Source organism: Nerophis lumbriciformis, linkage group LG33, assembly GCF_033978685.3.
Source record: "Nerophis lumbriciformis linkage group LG33, RoL_Nlum_v2.1, whole genome shotgun sequence".
NCBI classification, from domain to species: Eukaryota; Metazoa; Chordata; class Actinopteri; order Syngnathiformes; family Syngnathidae; genus Nerophis; species Nerophis lumbriciformis.
In genome coordinates, this window is record NC_084580.2 from 22,640,001 (window position 1) to 22,658,827 (window position 18,827).

At 39.5% G+C, this 18,827-nt stretch overlaps 1 protein-coding gene across 1 annotated transcript; it reads left to right on the forward strand.

The window, feature by feature from the left end:
• The first annotated feature begins 3,288 nt into the window (after window positions 1-3,288).
• LOC140676606 (uncharacterized) lies at window positions 3,289-18,365 on the forward strand. The gene is made up of 2 exons (XM_061928557.2): window positions 3,289-3,937; window positions 16,688-18,365. The coding sequence occupies exons 1-2, from the start codon at window positions 3,811-3,813 to the stop codon at window positions 17,722-17,724; spliced, it is 1,164 nt and encodes a 387-aa protein (XP_061784541.1). The 5' UTR covers window positions 3,289-3,810; the 3' UTR covers window positions 17,725-18,365.
• The last annotated feature ends 462 nt before the right edge of the window (window positions 18,366-18,827 follow it).

The window sequence follows — 18,827 nt, forward strand, 5'->3', positions numbered from 1 at the left end:
ATTATAATTGAATGTAAGTTTGTGTAAAATAGTTTCACACAAAAAAAGTGAATACATGTTGTAATGTGAGGGGTTGAATTATAATTGATATAATACAATTAGGTGTGGCAAATGCATTTTGTTTACTTGCCAACTATTGAAATTATATTTAATATACATATTGATATAATGTCATGTAATATGACTTCAACATTATGTATGTTAATATTAGACTTTGTTTGTAAACCAGTTCTACTTCTGACTATTTATTTTATTTTTTATTGAACAATTAAACATACATAAACAATGTATATACACATTAAGGTACTTTAAATACAATATGAGTCAATGTTTTTTTTAATTATTTTACTCAGCAATATAAAATACATCACATTAAATACAATTCTCCTACAAACAAAACCTGTTAAAGAAAGTAAAAGTAAATATGAGAGACCATTCGAATAAGATTAAAATAAAATATATATGAATAAATGATCAACTTGTGCTTAAATGTGCTTATTTAAAACCACTTAATATATTCCAATAAATATAATAAAGTAAGTGTTTTTTCTATTTTGTACATTCTTCCAAGATTGAATTAATACATTCAAATCATTAACACAATGTGAGAATTTGGATTTCACTTGAAGAAAGAGACTTTTGTGTATGAAACAAATGCATACTTGCCAACCTTGAGACCTCCGATTTCGGGAGGTGGGGCGGGCCGTGATTGGGGGCGTGGTTAAGAGGGGAGGAGTATATTGACAGCTAGAATTCACCAAGTCAAGTATTTCATACATATATATATATATATATATATATATATATATATATATATATATATATATATATATATATATATATATATATATATATATATATATATATATATGTATATATATATAGATATCTACATCCTGAAAATATGCAAACAAAACTGTGTTTAGATAATTGATACTTCAAACTTGCATAAATAAATATTAAGGAATATAACATAACTTGGCTTCTGAGAGTTTCAAAATGTAATGAATAAAATGCTAAAGTTGTTGATAAACAAGCAATTATTTTAATAATTAAATAAGGTAATTTTAAATGAATTATTATGATAATTTAAAATCAATTATTTCAAACATGTTTATTTTAATGTATAATTCTATAGCTGGATGTAATAAGGAGTCACGAAAAAATACAAATAAAAATACAATTAATTTTGATGTTTTTAGCAAAATATAGTAAAAATGTATTTTTAGTTATTTAAAAAAAAAATTAACAAATATATTTATTTTTAGGTAAAATAAACATAATAATACAATTTATCTCTAGTCTGGATGATTTAGTTCTTGTCACCCTGTTGTCCTCCCGTCATGAAAAAAGGCTGTCCTCACTCAGGTCCGCATGGAGCTGGAGGGGGCATGGCTTCCAGCTCCGGCTGAAAATCGGGAGATTTCCGGGATAATATTTGTCCCGGGAGGTTTTCGGGCGAGGCGCTGAATTTCGGGAGTCTCCCGGAAAATTCGGGAGGGTTGGCAAGTATGAACAAATGTTTCACACTTTTTAAAAATGATATAAATTCACGAGACGATCGACTCACGCATGCGCATACGTCGCTTCCTGGACTTTTTTTTTTTTTTTTTTTCATTGACAGAGCTCCTGCGACATCACCTTCTGTGATATTTGAATGTTTTATTAATGTTTTGTATAAAAATAGATTATTGAGGAGTAAAAGGGGAAAACAATAAAAACACGTGGAAGGGTAGAATTGAAAAATCAGGTTGTAATATCGCAACAATTTCTACCACTTTCACTCTTGTCATTGCAATGAATGTCGCACGGGGGCGCCACTGAACCCCATCATTAAAGGTTTGTTTGACATACTTTCCATTTATTTTTGAAAAACAAGACACTCTTTTATATCACATTGCTATTCAAATAAATATTACATAAAAGAAAAGCATGGCAACAGTGACAGCAGGCAATATCTTATATAGAGATGCTGCATCGACCGGAGGGCCGCCATCTTACACCGGTCAACATCTCCATCTCGTGACAGGATCACTTTCTCAATACTTGACTGATTTTCACGCGATTGTAATGCAAACATCATTCAGGTAGCTATGATGCAGTGCAAATGAACTGCCGTAAGCTGACGGTGCCAATCTAGAACCCTTATGATAACATATCCTCTGGAAATCGCGAGCAATGGGGCAGCGCCGACATCCGGGCAACTGAGCTACATACGGGTTCTTCGAGCCATAGCAACCTGACTGGCGTTGGAAACAAACCGTCGCCATTACTCTTTAACCTGTCGACCTGCGCTGATTAAACCCGTCATTCTGCCTCCAAAATGCCAAAAAAACTGTGTTGTTTTTGGTTGTGCAAACCACAACTGGAAACAGGGAAAACAAAGGTTGTATTTTGTTCTGCCAAAGCGTGCTAAAAGCCCACAGAGAAGACACAAATGGCTCGCAGCTTTACACCGGGAAAACGAGGACGGTTCTCACTGAATTCCCCCAAAATCCCGGGTCGTGTGTTCGGATCACTTCGTTTCTGGTAAATATAAGGAACAAAAATCCACCTTCTTAACCACAACTTGGCTATACCGTCCATGCTAATGTTGAACCCGTTGAATTTTTACTGAATAACGTTCGACAGCTGAAGTTGTTGTTGTTGCACAACAATAACATACGGTATAAAGGCTATTTCCAGTAATTCAGCAAATAATAAAACATAATACTGAACTGAATTTGAATGAGCTCTCTACAGATATAATAAATATACAGATACTGGTAGCCACCGTGTCATCCTTATTATCATTTATCAACATACCTTGGGTGATTTAACCATTTTTATGTGATTTATTTGTTGTATAACAACCGACCTGGTGCGCTTGTGAGGTAGACATAAAGATTTCCAAATTCCATGTCCGGCCATTGTGTAGGGTTATCAGTCCACGCATCTGCTGGAAGGCGGTAAGGGCAGTCGTTTAATCCAACTACAGAACATTTTAACTCGTATCTTAACCTAGCCTCACTGGAAAGACTATTTACATAATCATACGCCATTTAGAACAGTTTAAAATGCCGTGAAACCTCGTTAAATGCCTTTTCTGTCAATGCTGTGTTCGCTGTGAGCTGGTTTGTTTTCAACGAATTCAATATGGCGACCGCGTTGCTAGGGGATTGGAGGGCGGAAGTGACGTAGGTCCGCCCTCGCCCATATAGAGATGCCGCATCGATCGCTACTGTCTATTGGCGCTGACGAGCCGGAGGGCCGCCATCTTACACCGGTCAACATCTCCATCTCGTGACAGGATCACTTTCTCAATACTTGACTAATTTTCACGGGATTTTAATGCAAACGTCATTCATGTAGCTACGATACAGTGCAAATGAATTGTAGTAAGCTGACGGTGTCTATCTAGAACCGTAAATCGCTAGCAATAGCGTCTGTGTTTTCTTTTCGTCCGCTCGGCTGTGACGTCATTCCCAGCTTCCGGCGTAAACGGAAAGCGGCAGAACAGAGCAGTACTTCCTTGTAACGTCAAGTGTGCTAACTGTCGTGAAAGCACATCGACGGAGAAAGAAGCGAGCAAGACGCTAATAAGTCAGTCTTATTATTTCTTATCCAGTTTGAAATATTTACGTCGTATAAAATACATATTTGATTCTTTTCTTTAAGGATAAAGTCGTCTCGATGCGCTAGAAGCACTGTGCCGCTTCTCCTGCTATCTTTGCTTGTTAGTTAGCTTAGCTCGCTAGTTAGCTTAGCTTGTTAGCTGCTAACAGAAGTTATCAACACATCGCTAAGTAGAGATCAAGTGCGAGTGTGAAAATGTGCGAAAGAACGATAGCAAAGTACGAGGAGGAACTTTGTCCAACAAAAGAGGAGAAGGAGCGACAACATCAACTACTGGATGTTTATTATAAGAAACATCATCAAGTTGTGTTACACAGAACAGGTTTGTGTACTTCTTACTCTCACATGTTTACTAACTTTATATTTGATTCCTAACACTATTCTTAAGTATATTGTGTATGAGAAGTTGGGTTGTCTTGTGAGGATGATGCATTCCGTCTGGTACTTGCGACGTGGTCTTGCCACCACGTGGTTGTCGGTTTTGATTGATTGAAACTTTTATTAGTAGATTGCACAGTGAAGTACATATTCCGTACAATTGACCACTAAATGGTAACACCCCAATAAGTTTTTCAACTTTTTTAAGTCGGGGTACACGCTAATCAATTCATGGTATAAATATATACTATCATCATAATACAGTCATCACACGAGTTAATCATCAGAGTACATACATTAAATTATTTACATTATTTACAATCCGGGGGGTAGGATGTGGAGGGGGAGGGGGTTAAGTTTGGTTGATATCAGCACTTCAGTCATCAACATTTGCATCATCAGAGAAATGGACATTGAAGCAGTGTAGGTCTGACTTGGTAGGATATGTACAGCGAGCAGTGAACATAGTGCGTTCAGAAAGCATAAGAACAAGAATATAACATTTGATTATTTACATTTGATTATTTACAATCCCGGGAGGTGGCATGTGGAGGGTTTGATTGATTGAGACTTTTATTAGTAGGTTACACAGTGAAGTACCTATTCCGTACAATTGACCACTAAATGGTAACACCCGAATAAGTTTTTCAACTGTTTAAGTCGGGGTCCACTTACCGTATTTTCCGCACTATTAGCCGCACCTAAAAACCACAAATTTACTCAAAAGCTGACAGTGCGGCTTATAACCCGGTGCGCTTTATATATGGATTAATATTAAGATTCATTTTCATAAAGTTTAGGTCTCGCAACTACGGTAAACAGCCGCCATCTTTTTTCCCCGTAGAAGAGGAAGCGCTTCTTCTTCTACGGTAAGCAACCGCCAAGGTAAGCACCCGCCCCCATAGAAGAGGAAGCGCTTCTTCTTCTACTGTAAGCAACCACCCGCCCCCGTAGAAGAAGAAGCGCGCGGATATTACATTTCATTTCATTTGTGTGTTTACATCTGTAAAGACCACAAAATGGCTCCTATTAAGAGACACGCGTACAACGCAGAATTCAAACTCAAGGCAATAAGTCACGCAGTAGAACACGGAAATAGAGCAGCAGCAAGAGAATTGAACATAAATGGTGCGTAGGTAGAGGAAGCAACAAGATGACCTGCGCCACTAAGACAGGGAGACAGCGCCGGACGACATACGCCAACATCTGCCAGTGGATTGTAAATGCCTGGGCGGATATATCGGTCTCAACTGTGGTCCGAGCTTTCCGGAAGGCAGGATTCACGGAACTGCTGGACAACAACAGCGACACTGACTGATGACTTCCACCAGACGGAGCCGGCCATTTTGGATGCCGTATTCGCCCAACTTTTTAATTCAGACACTGAAGAAGAATTCGAGGGATTTATGGATGAGGAATAATTTCAGAAAGTGAGCTTTAAATGTTTATTTTGTGTGTTGTGTGACATTAACGTTCGAGCAACGTTGAGTTATTGATGTTGCTATTGCTCTGCACTAATTTGAGTGTTACTATTTTTGTGATTGCACATTTGCACATTACATTTTGGGGGTGAACAGAGTTGTTAGAACGCTGGTTTGTAATATATTATTAAAGTTTGACTGACCTATCTGACTGTTTTTTTGACATTCCCTTTAGCGCAGCGTAGGCGCGGCTTATAACCCGGGGCGGCTTATAGGTGAACAAAGTTTTGAAATATGCCATTCATTGAAGGTGCGGCTAATAACCCGGGGCGGCTTATAGTGCGGAAAATACGGTAAATTGATTCATGATACAGATATGAATCAAATCAAATCAACTTTATTTATAAAGCACATTTAAAATTTACCACAGGGGTAGCCAAAGTGCTGTACAATGGGCAGGTTAAAAGATAATACGAGTACCGAGCAAACACAACACATAAAAACAGGTTCACAGCAGGTGTATTATGGGGCGCCATTGCAGGATGGATATCACTCAGTGTTAAAAGCCATGGAATAAAAGTATGTTTTTAAGAGAGATTTAAAAACAGGAAGAGAGGAGGCTTGTCTAACACTCAGAGGTAGGTCGTTCCAGAGCTTGGGAGCAGCAGCGGCGAAAGCTCTGTCACCTCTAAGCTTCAGCCTTGTGTCAGGGACCGTCAACAGCAGCTGATCGGCTGATCTTAAGGATCGGGTGGGGCAGTAAGGCTGAAGGAGGTCGGAGAGATAGGTTGGCGCGAGGTTGTTTAGACATTTAAAAACAAATAAAAGGAGTTTAAAATTGATTCGATAACGCACAGGGAGCCAGTGAAGGGACGCTGATATATACTATCATCATAATACAGTCATCACACAGTATAATCACATTGAATTATTGTAAATAATTCAATGTGATTATACTGATTATACAATCCGGGGTGTGGAGGGGGGGGGGGGGCGTTAGGTTTGGTTGTTATCATCAGCCATCAACAATTGAGAACAGAGAAATGGATATTGGAACAGTGTACGGTAGGTCTGAAGAGAGAGAGAGAGACAGAGAGATGAGAATGCATAAGAAAAAGTATCTGGATTTGATTGTTTACATTTGATTATTAACTATCCGTGGAGGGTGTTAGTTTAGGGTTGTAGCTGCCTGGAGGTGAACTTTTATTGCGGTTTTGAAGGAATATAGAGATGCACTTTCTTTTATACCTGTTGGGAGCGCATTCCACATTGATGTGGCATAGAAAGAGAATGAGTTAAGACCTTTGTTTGATCGGAATCTGGGTTCAACGTGGTTAGTAGAGCTCCCCCTGGTGTTGTGGTTATGGCGGTCATTTAAGGAAGTAGTTTGCCATGTACTTCGGTATCAGGGAGGTGTAGCGGATTTTATAGAGTGTGGTATAGGGTGCGGTGTTCTGTCGAATTTAACTACCCGTAAAGATGAGTTACATATCCCAGTCCATTTGTACAAAGAAACTGTTAAACTTCAATTCTAGTCTCATCACTTTATACAAGATAGTTAATAGGACAAAATAACCTAATTCATGTTCTTGTTACATGATATATGTTTGTTCTATGTTCTAATGTTAAGGGGAACTGCACTTTTTAAAGTGTTGTAATCATTCTCTATATCTATGTAAGACAAGCACACATGTTTTACTTACAAGAAACTAGGTGAGTAATATAAAAATACAATATTCCATCTAAGACTGGGCCCCTGGGGAGGGGGTCCAAAGTGAGGCCAAGGGGAAAAAACCCTCATAGACATAGCACACATAAACATGTGTGTAAGAGGGAGACATCAAAGAACACAAAGGACATTAAAAGAGCAGAGCTGATGCAACCAGTACAGAGCCAGTATAGGCGTAATATGATCAAAGTTTCTTGTTCTTGTCAAAAGTCTAGCAGCCGCATTTTGTACCAACTGTAATCTTTTAATGCTAGACATAGGGAGACCCCAAAATAATACGTTACAGTAATCGAGACGAGACGTAACGAACGCATGAATAATGATCTCAGCGTCGCTAGTGGACAAAATGGAACGAAATTTAGCGATATTACAGAGATGAAAGAAGGCTGTTTTAGTAACACTCTTAAAGGGGAACATTATCTCAATTTCAGAAGGGTTAAAACCATTAAAAATCAGTTCCCAGTGGCTTATTTTAATTTTCAAAGTTTTTTTCAAAATTTTACCCATCACGCAATATCCCTAAAAAAAGCTTCAAATTGCCTGATTTTAACCATCGTTATATACACCCGTCCATTTTCCTGTGACGTCACATAGTGATGCCAACACAAACAAACATGACGCATAGAACAGCAAGCTATAGCGACATTAGCTCGGATTCAGACTCGGATTTCAGCGGCTTAAGCGATTCAACAGATTACGCATGTATTGAAACGGATGGTTGTAGTGTGGAGGCAGGTAGCGAAAACGAAATTGAAGAAGAAACTGAAGCTATTGAGCCATATCGGTTTGAACCGTATGCAAGCGAAACCGACGAAAACGACACGACAGCCAGCGACACGGGAGAAAGCGAGGACGAATTTGGCGATCGCCTTCTAACCAACGATTGGTATGTGTTTGTTTGGCATTAAAGGAAACTAACAACTATGAACTAGGTTTACAGCATATGAAATACATTTGGCAACAACATGCACTTTGAGAGTGCAGACAGCCCAGTTTTCATCAATTAATATATTCTGTAGACATACCCTCATCTGTGCTCTTTTCCTGAAAGCTGATCTGTCCAGTTTTGGAGTTGATGTCAGCAGGCCAGGGAAGCTAGGGTCGATATTCTTCTCTTGATCATCTTCGGTGGCATAAGGGACGGTGTGAGCCAAGACATCCAGGGGGTTTAGCTCGCTCGTCTGCGGGAACAAACTGCCGCCATTGCTTGCCGTGCTACCGAGGTCCTTTGTCCCTGAATTGCTCACACACTCCGGCAGATTCAATGGGGGTCTGGCGGCAGATTTCTTTGACTTTATCGTTGGAAATGCATCTGCTTTGAGTGTCGCAGGATATCCACACATTCTTGCCATCTCTGTCGTAGCATAGCTTTCGTCGGTAAAGTGTGCGGAACAAACGTCCAATTTCTTGCCACTTTGGCATCTTTGGGCCACTGGTGCAACTTGAATCCGTCCCTGTTCGTGTTGTTACACCCTCCGACAACACACCGACGAGGCATGATGTCTCCGAGGTACGGAAAACAGTCGAAAAAACGGAAAATAACAGAGCTGATTTGACTCGGTGTTTGAGAAAATGGCGGATTGCTTCCCGATGTGACGTCACGTTGTGGCGTCATCGCTCCGAGAGCAAATATTAGAAAGGCGTTTAATTCGCCAAAATTCACCCATTTAGAGTTCGGAAATTGGTTAAAAAAATATATGGTCTTTTTTTCTGCAACATCAAGGTATATATTGACGCTTACATAGGTCTGGTGAGAATGTTCCCCTTTAATGTGTGACTCAAAGGAGACAGTTGGGTCGAAGATATTACCCAGATTATTTACAGAGTCGCCTTGTGTAATTGTTTTGTTGTCAAATGTTATTATTAAATAAATGTCGGTGTCTAGCAGGATTGATAATCAGCATTTCCGTTTTCTTGGCGTTGAGTTGCAAAAAGTTAGCCGACATCCATTGTTTAATTTCATTAAGACGCGCCTCCAGCTGACTACAATCTGGCGTGTTGGTCAGCTTTAGGGGCATGTAGAGTTGGCTGTCATCAGCATAACAATGAAAGCTAACACCGTATTTGCATATGTTATCGCCTAGCGGCAGCATGCATTTGCTGAAGAGTGCAGGGCCAAGTACCGAACCCTGGGGAACTCCACACGTTACCTTAACATAGTCCGAGGTCACATTGTTATGGGAGACGCACTGCATCCTGTCAGTTAGATAAGAGTTAAACCAGGACAAGGCTAAGTCTGACATACCAATACGTGTTTTGATACGCTCTAATAAAATATTATGATCGACGTATAGAAAGCAACGCTAAGATCAAGAAGCAGCAACATAGATGACGCATCAGAATCCATGGTTAGCAGTAGATCATTAGTCATTTTTGCGAGGGCTGTCTCCGTAGAGTGATTTGCCCTGAAACCGGATTGAAAGGGTTCACAGAGATTGTTAGACACAAAGTGTTCATTTAGCTGCTGTGCAACGATCTTTTCGAGGATTTTCTAAATAAACGGAAGGTGGGACACCGGCCGGTAGTTTACCATGAGGTCAGGATCGAGGTTAGGTCTTTTGAGCAGAGTATGAATAACCGCTTTTTTGAATGCTAGGGGAACAGTGCCAGAGGAAAGTGATAAGTTTATAATATTTAGCACTGATGGACCTAATAATACAAAAAGCTCCTTGATAAGTTTCCCAGGAAGTGGGTCAAGTAAACATGTGTTTGTTTTATCCCACTTACACGCCTTAACAATTCCTCTAATGTTATTTCATCAAAAAGAAGGAGAGACTATTTTGGAGGGCAGTATCTGTCGTATATACAGTCATATCTGTCTTAATAGAACCCAGTTGTAGCTGGGATGCGTTGTCTTTAATCTCCTTTCTAATTAGTTACATTTTCATATTAAAGAAATTCATAAAGTCATCTGCCGAGTGGGTGGAGCTACTGGGAGGAGTCCTTTGTTGGGTTAGTGATGCTACTGTACTAAACAAAAATTTAGGATAGTTTTTGTTGAGGCGGATGAGATTTGAGTAATATTTAGCTTCAGCTAAGGTAAGCATGCGTTTACAAGTTATTAAACTATTACTCCATGCTTGATGGAAAACCAAGTTTAGTCGCGCGCCATTTGCGTTCCAGTTTTCTACATGATAATTTATGAGCTTTAGTTTCTTCTGTAAACCATGGAGTACGCCTTTTAGGGGCCCTTTTTAGCTTTAGCGGTGCTATACTATCAATGCTTTCGTGCAGGGTGTCGTTAAAGTTATTAGTGTTAAAGTTTTGACACTTGTTCCACTCATTGCACGCTACACCGCTACACCGCTACAACAAAGATGGCAGAGAGAAGACGCTGTCGAAGGTGAGCCATGTAAATAAGACCGCCCACAAAACGGCGCTTCCTGAAGCGATTTAGAAAAAACATATTAGTATGACCCCTTTAATGCGCCTTACTGTATAATCCGGTGCGCCTTTTGTTTGAAAAAAACCTGGTTAGACCCGCTCATCTGCAGTGCGCCTTATATTCTGGTGCACCCTATGGTCCAAAAAATACAGTGCCTTGAAATAGATTTCTCTTCAACTTTCTCTCCTTAGTTTTGCCAAAAAGAAGAAAAGGAGGAAACACACACAAACGCACACACACACAGCCTTATTGACAATAACAAAAGAAAAACAAAGCACAGAGGATTTGAGGAAAAATGACACATTTGAGTCGTCCACACCGGAGAATAACTAAAGATTGTTGAACAAAACAATATGGAACTGAAAAACTTCTGCAACAAAGATCACAAAAACCAAGATTTGGAAAATGACATGGATCCAGATACAAATGTTTTCTCCCACATCAGTAATAATTGTTTTTATTATACCGATGAACAATATAATAAAATATAATAATATGGTAAAAACAGGATACAATGATTTGCAAATCCTTTTCAACTTATATTCAATTGAATAGACTGCAAAGACAAGATATTTCATGTTCGAACTGAGAAACTTATTTTTGTTTTGCAAATAATCATTAACTTGGAATTTAATGGCAGCAACACATTGCAAAAAAGTTGTCACACGGGCATTTTTACCACTGTGTTACATGGCCTTTTCTTTTAACAACACTCAGCAAACGTTTGGGAACTGAGGAGACACATTTTTGAGGCTTTTCAGGTGGAATTCTTTCCCATTCTTGCTTGATGTACAGCTTAAGTTGTTCAACAATCCGGGGTCTCTGTTGTGGTATATTAGGCTTCATAATGCACCACACATTTTCAATGGGAGACAGGTCTGTACTACAGGCAGGCCAGTGTAGTACCCGCACTCTTTTACTATGAAGCCACGCTGTTGTAACACGTGGCTTGGCATTGTCTTGCTGAAATAAGCAGGGGCGTCCATGGTAACGTTGCTTGGATGGAAACATATGTTGCTCCAAAATAAGGCTGAAACGACGCGTCGACGTAGTCGACGTCATCGGTTACGTAAATACGTTGACGCCGTTTTTGTGCGTCGGTGCGTCGCATAGTTACGTCACACTACTGTCATGGCGGAGCGCAAAGCAGACGATGCGAGCGAGGGGAAAAAAGCACGCCAAAAGTCGTCAAAAGTGTCGGAGTATTTCAATAAACGGCCTAATAATGTTGTTGTATGCACACTGTGTCGAGCGGAAATGGCCTATCATAGCAGCACAACGGCTATGAACGAACATTTGAAAAGAAAACCCCCGACAGCGTTCTTGCCATCACCATCAACAAGTCAATCGTCCGCGTGCGTATACGTTGTCATTATTACACAAAAACATGAATGTGTCATTTGTATCTGCGTTGTAAATTCATAAACTAAAGCACCGTTTGCTCTGAGAGGCGCGTTTGGCGTGCCTGTTCAGTGTTTACAAAGACGCGCTCCTCTTTAACGCTGTGGAGAGGCGGCGGCGAGCGAGCGGCAAGCGAGCGGCGAGGCGGGGCGCGCCGGGAGCGACGCCGCAAGAGACGGGACGACGAGCGAGCGAGGAAGAGGAGCTGAAAAGCGAGGAAAGAAAGAGAAAAGAGTTGGAAGAGAAAAGACTTTGTGTAAAATGAAAAGATTGTAAACCTGGCAAAGCCGTCTGGCGTTCAGTCTGTCGGTCCTGAAAGAACCCCACGGCACAAGACGTGTCACAAACGCTAACGGTAATTAGTTGTGCAAATACCTTTTACAACATTAACAGTTACATATACTATGTACAAACCAACAATTAACTTTCACTTTAATCATACTATCATTGTTGTGTTATTAAGCAAAATAAGCAATACTTTTACTTTTGTTGAAATGTTTACACTGTACACTTTTTTGTATTGGATGTTTAGCTTTATTTTTGCACATTTTAGCAAATAAGCAATACTTTTACTTTTGTTGAAATGTTTACACTTGTTACAGAATATTTCCGTTTTGCACTTTTTTGTATTGGATGTTTATCTTTATTTTTGCACATTTTAAAGCAAAATAAGCAATACTTTTACTTTTTAAATGCTTATACTATTCCAGAATATTAAGATTTGCACTGGATGTTTACTTTTATATTTGCACATTAAAAAGCAAATAAGCTACTTTTAATTTTGTTAAATGTTAAAAGTTTTAAATGTTTACATTGTTACAGAATATTTTGTCATGTTGTTGTCAATGTTGACTGAGTGGCCATACTTTTTTTTTTGTAAATAAAAGCCATGCCTTTTGAAAAAACTGGCCTACATTTATTTTTTCCTCTTCATTTTAAATAAAAAAAATAATCGGTAAAAGGAAAAATAATCTATAGATTAATCGAAAAAATAATCTATAGATTAACCGATTAATCGGAAAAATAATCTATAGATTAATCGATAGAAAAATAATCGTTAGCTGCAGCCCTACTCCAAAACCTGTATGTACCTTTCAGCATTAATGATGCCTTCACAGATGTGTAAGTTACCCATGCCTTGGGCACTAACACACCACCATACCATCAGAGATGCTGGCTTTTAAACTTTGCGCCTAGAACCATCCGGATGGTTCTTTTCCTCTTTGGTCCGGAGGACACGACGTCCACAGTTTCCAAAAACAATTTAAAATGTGGACTGGTCAGACCACAGAACACTTTTCCACTTTGCATCAAACCATCTTTGATAAGCTCGGGCCCAGCGAAGCTGCCGCCGTTTTTGGGTGTTAATGTTAAATGGCTTTGGCTTTGCATAGGAGAGTTTTAACTTGCACTTACAGACGTAGCGAACAACTGTAGTTACTGACAGTGGATTTCTGAAGTGTTCCTGAGCCCATGTGGGGATATCCTTTACACACGGATGTCGGTTTTTGATGCAGTACCGCCTGAGGGATCGGAGGCCTGTAATATCATTGCTTAAGTGCAGTGATTTCTCCAGATTCTCTGAACCTTTTGATGATATTACGGACCGCAGATTGTGAAATCCCTAAATTCCTTGCAATAGTTTGTTGAGAAATGTTGTTCTTAAACTGTTCGACAATTTGCTCACACATTTTTTCACAAAGTGGTGACCCTCGCCCCATCCTTGTTTGTAAATGACTGAGCATTTCATGGAAGCTGCTTTTATACCCAATCATGGCACCCACCTGTTCCCAATTAGCCTGTTCACCTGTGGGATGTTCCAAATACCGTATTTTCCGCACCATAAGGCGCCCTGGGTTAAAAGCCGCGCCTTCAATGAACGGCATATTTCAAAACTTTGTCCACCTATAAGCCGCCGGTGTTGTAAGCCGCATCTAACTGCGCTAAAGGAATGTCAAAAAAACAGTCAGATAGGTCAGTCAAACTTTAATAATATATTAAAAACCAGCGTTCTAACAACTCTGTTCACTCCCAAAATGTACGCAAATGTGCAATCACAAACATACGTATATCAACATGGACAGAGCTGCGTGAAAAAAGCCACCCGGCCTCTTCGCGTAAACTTAAACTTACCTTAACCACTCGCTCATCTTTTCTTCATCCATCCCTTCGAGTTAGCTTTTATGATGACGCCGGCTGGAAAGGCTGGAAAGGTTTTTTTTTGGCAAGGTCTTCCTTTTGAATATCACCATGGGTGGAAGTTTCATTAGCATGGCAAGCTAGAACCACAGTGAAGGCTGACTTCTCATTCCCTGTGGTGCGAATATTCACCGTACGTGCTCCCGTTCCACAGTGCGGTTCACAGGAATATCAGTTGCTGTGAAATACGGTAGTAATCCGTGTGTGGATGGAGAGATTGCGTCTTTTCATGAACCGGATCCTTGTCGCTTTGTAGGAGCCATTTTGTGGTCTTTACAGATGTAAACACACAAAGGAAATGAAACGTACGGTGATATCCGCGCGCTTTTTCTTCTACGCGGGAGGGTGGTTGCTTACAGTAGAAGAAGAAGCGCTTCCTGTTCTATGGGGGCGGGTGCTTACCTTGGCGGTTGCTTGCGTAGAAGAAGAAGCGCTTCCTGTTCTACCGGGAAAAAAGATGGCGGCTGTTTACCGAAGTTGCGAGACCGAAACTTTATGAAAATGAATCTTAATATTTATCCATATATAAAGCGCACCGGGTTAAAAGCCGCACTGTCAGCTTTTGAGTAAATTTGTGGTTTTTAGGTGCGGCTAATAGTGCGGAAAATACGGTAAGTGTTTGATGAGCATTTCTCAACTTTGCCACTTGTGCCAGATTGTTTGAAACATGTTGCAGGCATCAAATTCCAAATGAGCTAATATTTGCAAAAAATAACGTTTCCCTGTTCGAACTTGTCTTTGCAGTCCATTCAATTGAATATAGGTTGAACAGGATATGCAAATCATTGTATTCTGTTTTTATTTACGATTTACACAATGTGCCAACTTCACTGGTTTTGGGTTTTGTAGAATGTATAACCATTGAAATATGTCAAGAAAAAAGCAAACACATATTCATCAGTCGTTTATATAGATCACCTGAGTCAAGTATAGAAACATTACATGGAGCCTATCTCAGCTCCAATCTGGCGGAAGGCGGTGTACATCAGAGACAAGTCGCCACCTCATCGTAAACAACCTCATCTTTTCTCCAAGTTTATTAAGATTAAGATGAGTTTATTTCAAAGGGGACAATGCAATTTCATTAAACACATGGTTAAAAAAGCCGGAATTAGCCAGAAGGCTTGTTTTCATCTGTAGTCCCCTGGCCATGATGTAAAAAAGTCAGTAAAATTACAATTTCAAAGAAAAGGAAAAGAAAACGATATAATAGAAAATAAAATACAACATCACAACATAACATTTATCATCAAAACAGGCTCATCTTTTAGTGCTAGCAGCCACATTTTCAATTTGTTTGTGAAGGCCTTGTAAGTTGTGACCATCAGTAACTGACATTAAAACCAAAGGGGGCGCTGGAGCCTATCCCAGCTGCTCTCAGGTGGAAGGGAAGTTATGGCAATATAGATTTTAGACCATATTACCCATCCCTCGTAAAAAGTGGTCTTTTTTTCCTGAGAAGAATGTTGTAAAGAGCAGTGTGTTTGTTTTCAGGCCAATTCATATAATAACTTGTTATTTTAAGTACCGTATTTTCCGCACTATAAGGCGCACCTAAAAACCACAAATTTTCTCAAAAGCTGACAGTGCGCCTTATAACCCGGTGCGCTTTATATATGGATAAATATTAAGATTCATTTTCATAAAGTTTCGGTCTCGTAACTACGGTAAACAGCCGCCATCTTTTTTCCCGGTAGAACAGGAAGCGCTTCTTCTTCTACGCAAGCAACCGCCAAGGTAAGCACCCGCCCCCATAGAACAGGAAGCGCTTCTTCTTCTACTGTAAGCAACCACCCGCCCGCGTAGAAGAAGAAAAAGCGCGCGGATATCACCGTACGTTTCATTTCCTTTGTGTGTTTACATCTGTAAAGACCACAAAATGGCTCCTACTAAACGACAGGGATCCGGTTCATGAAAAGACGCAATCTCTCCATCCGCACACGGATTACTATTTCACAGCAACTGATATTCCTGTGAACCGCACTGTGGATACAACGGGAGCACGTACGGTGAATATTCGCACCACAGGGAATGAGAAGTCATCCTTCACTGTGGTTCTAGCTTGCCATGCTAATGGCCAGAAACTTCCACCCATGGTGATATTCAAAAGGAAGACCTTGCCAAAAGAGACCTTTCCAGCTGGCGTCATCATAAAAGCTAACTCGAAGGGATGGATGAAGAAAAGATGAGCGAGTGGTTAAGGTAAGTTTAAGTTTACGCGAAGAGGCCGGGTGGCTTTTTTCACGCAGCTTCGTCCATGTTGATATACGATTCCATGCGCGCCCACATCACGCTGGTTTTAATATATTATTAAAGTTTGACTGACCTATTTGACTGTTTTTTTGACATTCCTTTAGCGCAGTTAGATGCGGCTTACAACACGGGGCGGCTTATAGGTGGACAAAGTTTTGAAATATGCCGTTCATTGAAGGCGCGGCTTATAACCCAGGGCGCCTTATGGTGCGGAAAATACGGTACATGTAAACGTACTGAATGCCTCATGTGACTGAGCAAATCTGGACATTTCTCAAGCATGTTTGTAATTTTTGTGTCCTGCAGACATCTGTGAAGAACAACTTCTGCCTGAAAAACAGGAGTGTAGCTTCAGGATGGTGAAGGAGGATCCATCAAAGAGGAAGACCAGGCGCCACAGACCCTCTGGTGTCTCCTTTTCCTCTTTGACACAGACCCTGCCCTGTAAAAAGGAAGAGGAAGACTCACTGACCCCCCACATTAAAGAGGAAGAGGAGGAACACAGCATCAGTCAGCCTAAATGGTTGGTGGAGTTCCCAGTGACTGGTGTCCCTGTGAAGAGTGAAGATGATGAGGTCAAAGGTGAAAGTGAGGAGAAGAGCAGCAGCTCAACACAACACATGACAACAGAAGCTGATGGAGACCACTGTGGAGGATCACAAGCAGACAAGCTCTTAGCTCCACTATCAGATAGTGAGGACACAACGTCACACTCTCCTGACACTGATGATGAAGACTCTAAAGATGATAAGACAAACACTCACTTCAAATGTTCTCACTGCGACAAAACCTTTAAACTACCTTGTTATCTGAAAAGACACATGAGAATACACACTGGAGAAAAACCTTTTGTATGTTCAATATGTGGTAAAGGTTTTACACAAAGTTGGAGTTTGAAAAAACACACGTTATTCCACACTGGAGAAAAATCTTTTATATGTTCAATCTGTGGTAAAGGTTTTGTAGAAAGTTGTAATTTGAAAGTACACATGAGAACACACACTGGTGAAAAACCTTTTATCTGTTCGATCTGTGGTAAAGGGTTTGCACAAAGTTCATGTTTGGAAAAACACAGAACAATACACACTGGAGAAAAATCTTTTATCTGTTTAATCTGTAGTAAAGGTTTTGTTCTAAGTAACAAATTGAAAGTGCACATGAGAACACACACTGGTGAAAAACCTTTTTCCTGTTCAATCTGTGGTAAAGGTTTTACAGAAAGTCAATATTTGAAAGTACACATGAGAACACACACCGGTGAAAAACCCTTTTCCTGTTCAATCTGTGGTAAAGGTTTTACACAAAGTCAGAATTTGAAAAGACACAAGAACACACATTTTTGAAAAATCACATTCCTGTTCAATCTGCAACAGAAGCTTTTGTGAGCGATCAAACCTTGTAGCACACATGAGCACAAACCCAGGAGAGAAAGTGTTGAGTTGCAGTGTGTGTGGTGAAAGATTCTCTTATAAGTACCAGTAACATGCATTATAATACATTAGATGTTTTATATTGGTGCTTTTTTCAGTCAAGTACATGCATTAATATGCAACATTGTGTACTTTTATTAAAAATTGAACTGAACAATTTGACTGAAAAGGTGAGAGTAAACAGTACAAGACATATTTTACATACAATAAACATTTTTTGTGTATATATTTAGCCTTATTCATAATAGTGTTTTTTTTATAGGTGTTTGAAATATTGAAGTGTGACATATTTTTATTTCTATTTGTTAATAATCCCATAGACTGGCACCTTTATATGATATACATATGTACTGGTTCACATCTGAAACATCTTCTGGACCACTTCAGGAAGCATAATATTATTTACTTTATACATCATTTGAACAGTTGTCTTTTGTACAATTTTAAAATGTGTGACTTTATGAATTATTTTTTGGGTCTCTATAGTCCATTTTAGTAATTATCTTTATTACTCTTCTTTTTAATATGATGATTGTGTTGTGATTGTAATTATCTTTATTTACAGGTTATTTACAAATAATAAAATACTTTTATCCATCATTAAGTGCATCAGCGACCAAATGCCTTTTTCAAACCATTACTGTACAAAGATGGATTTGTTTCTCATTTTAATATAAGAACAATTCCATAGTGGAGTATTGTGTGTGATGAAGTTGTGTTTGTAAATTAGTTTCCAGTACAACAACACTTGCTGGTAGAGATAAGTACCGTTTACATTTCAATTGATACGGTACAAATTCCGATACTTTAGCATCGACACCGGTCCTCAACTTTTTGGTACTTTTGTGTGTGTTAATAATATGAATTGTTTGTGAGAAATAAATCTAAATTTAAATCCACAGACATGCACCTGGGGATAGGTTGATTGGCAACACTCAGAATCAGAATCAGCTTTATTGTCATTACGCAAGGTAACGAGATTGAGGCCATTCCATACAGTGCGATGTGTGCATGCT

Excerpts from the sequence above, each read along its gene's own strand:
- LOC140676606 (XM_061928557.2), top strand. The coding sequence starts at position 3,811 with ATGTGCGAAAGAACGATAGCAAAGTACGAGGAGGAACTTTGTCCAACA. Across the intron at positions 3,938-16,687 it reads AGTTGTGTTACACAGAACAG|ACATCTGTGAAGAACAACTT; the intron begins GTTTGTGTACTT and ends TGTGTCCTGCAG.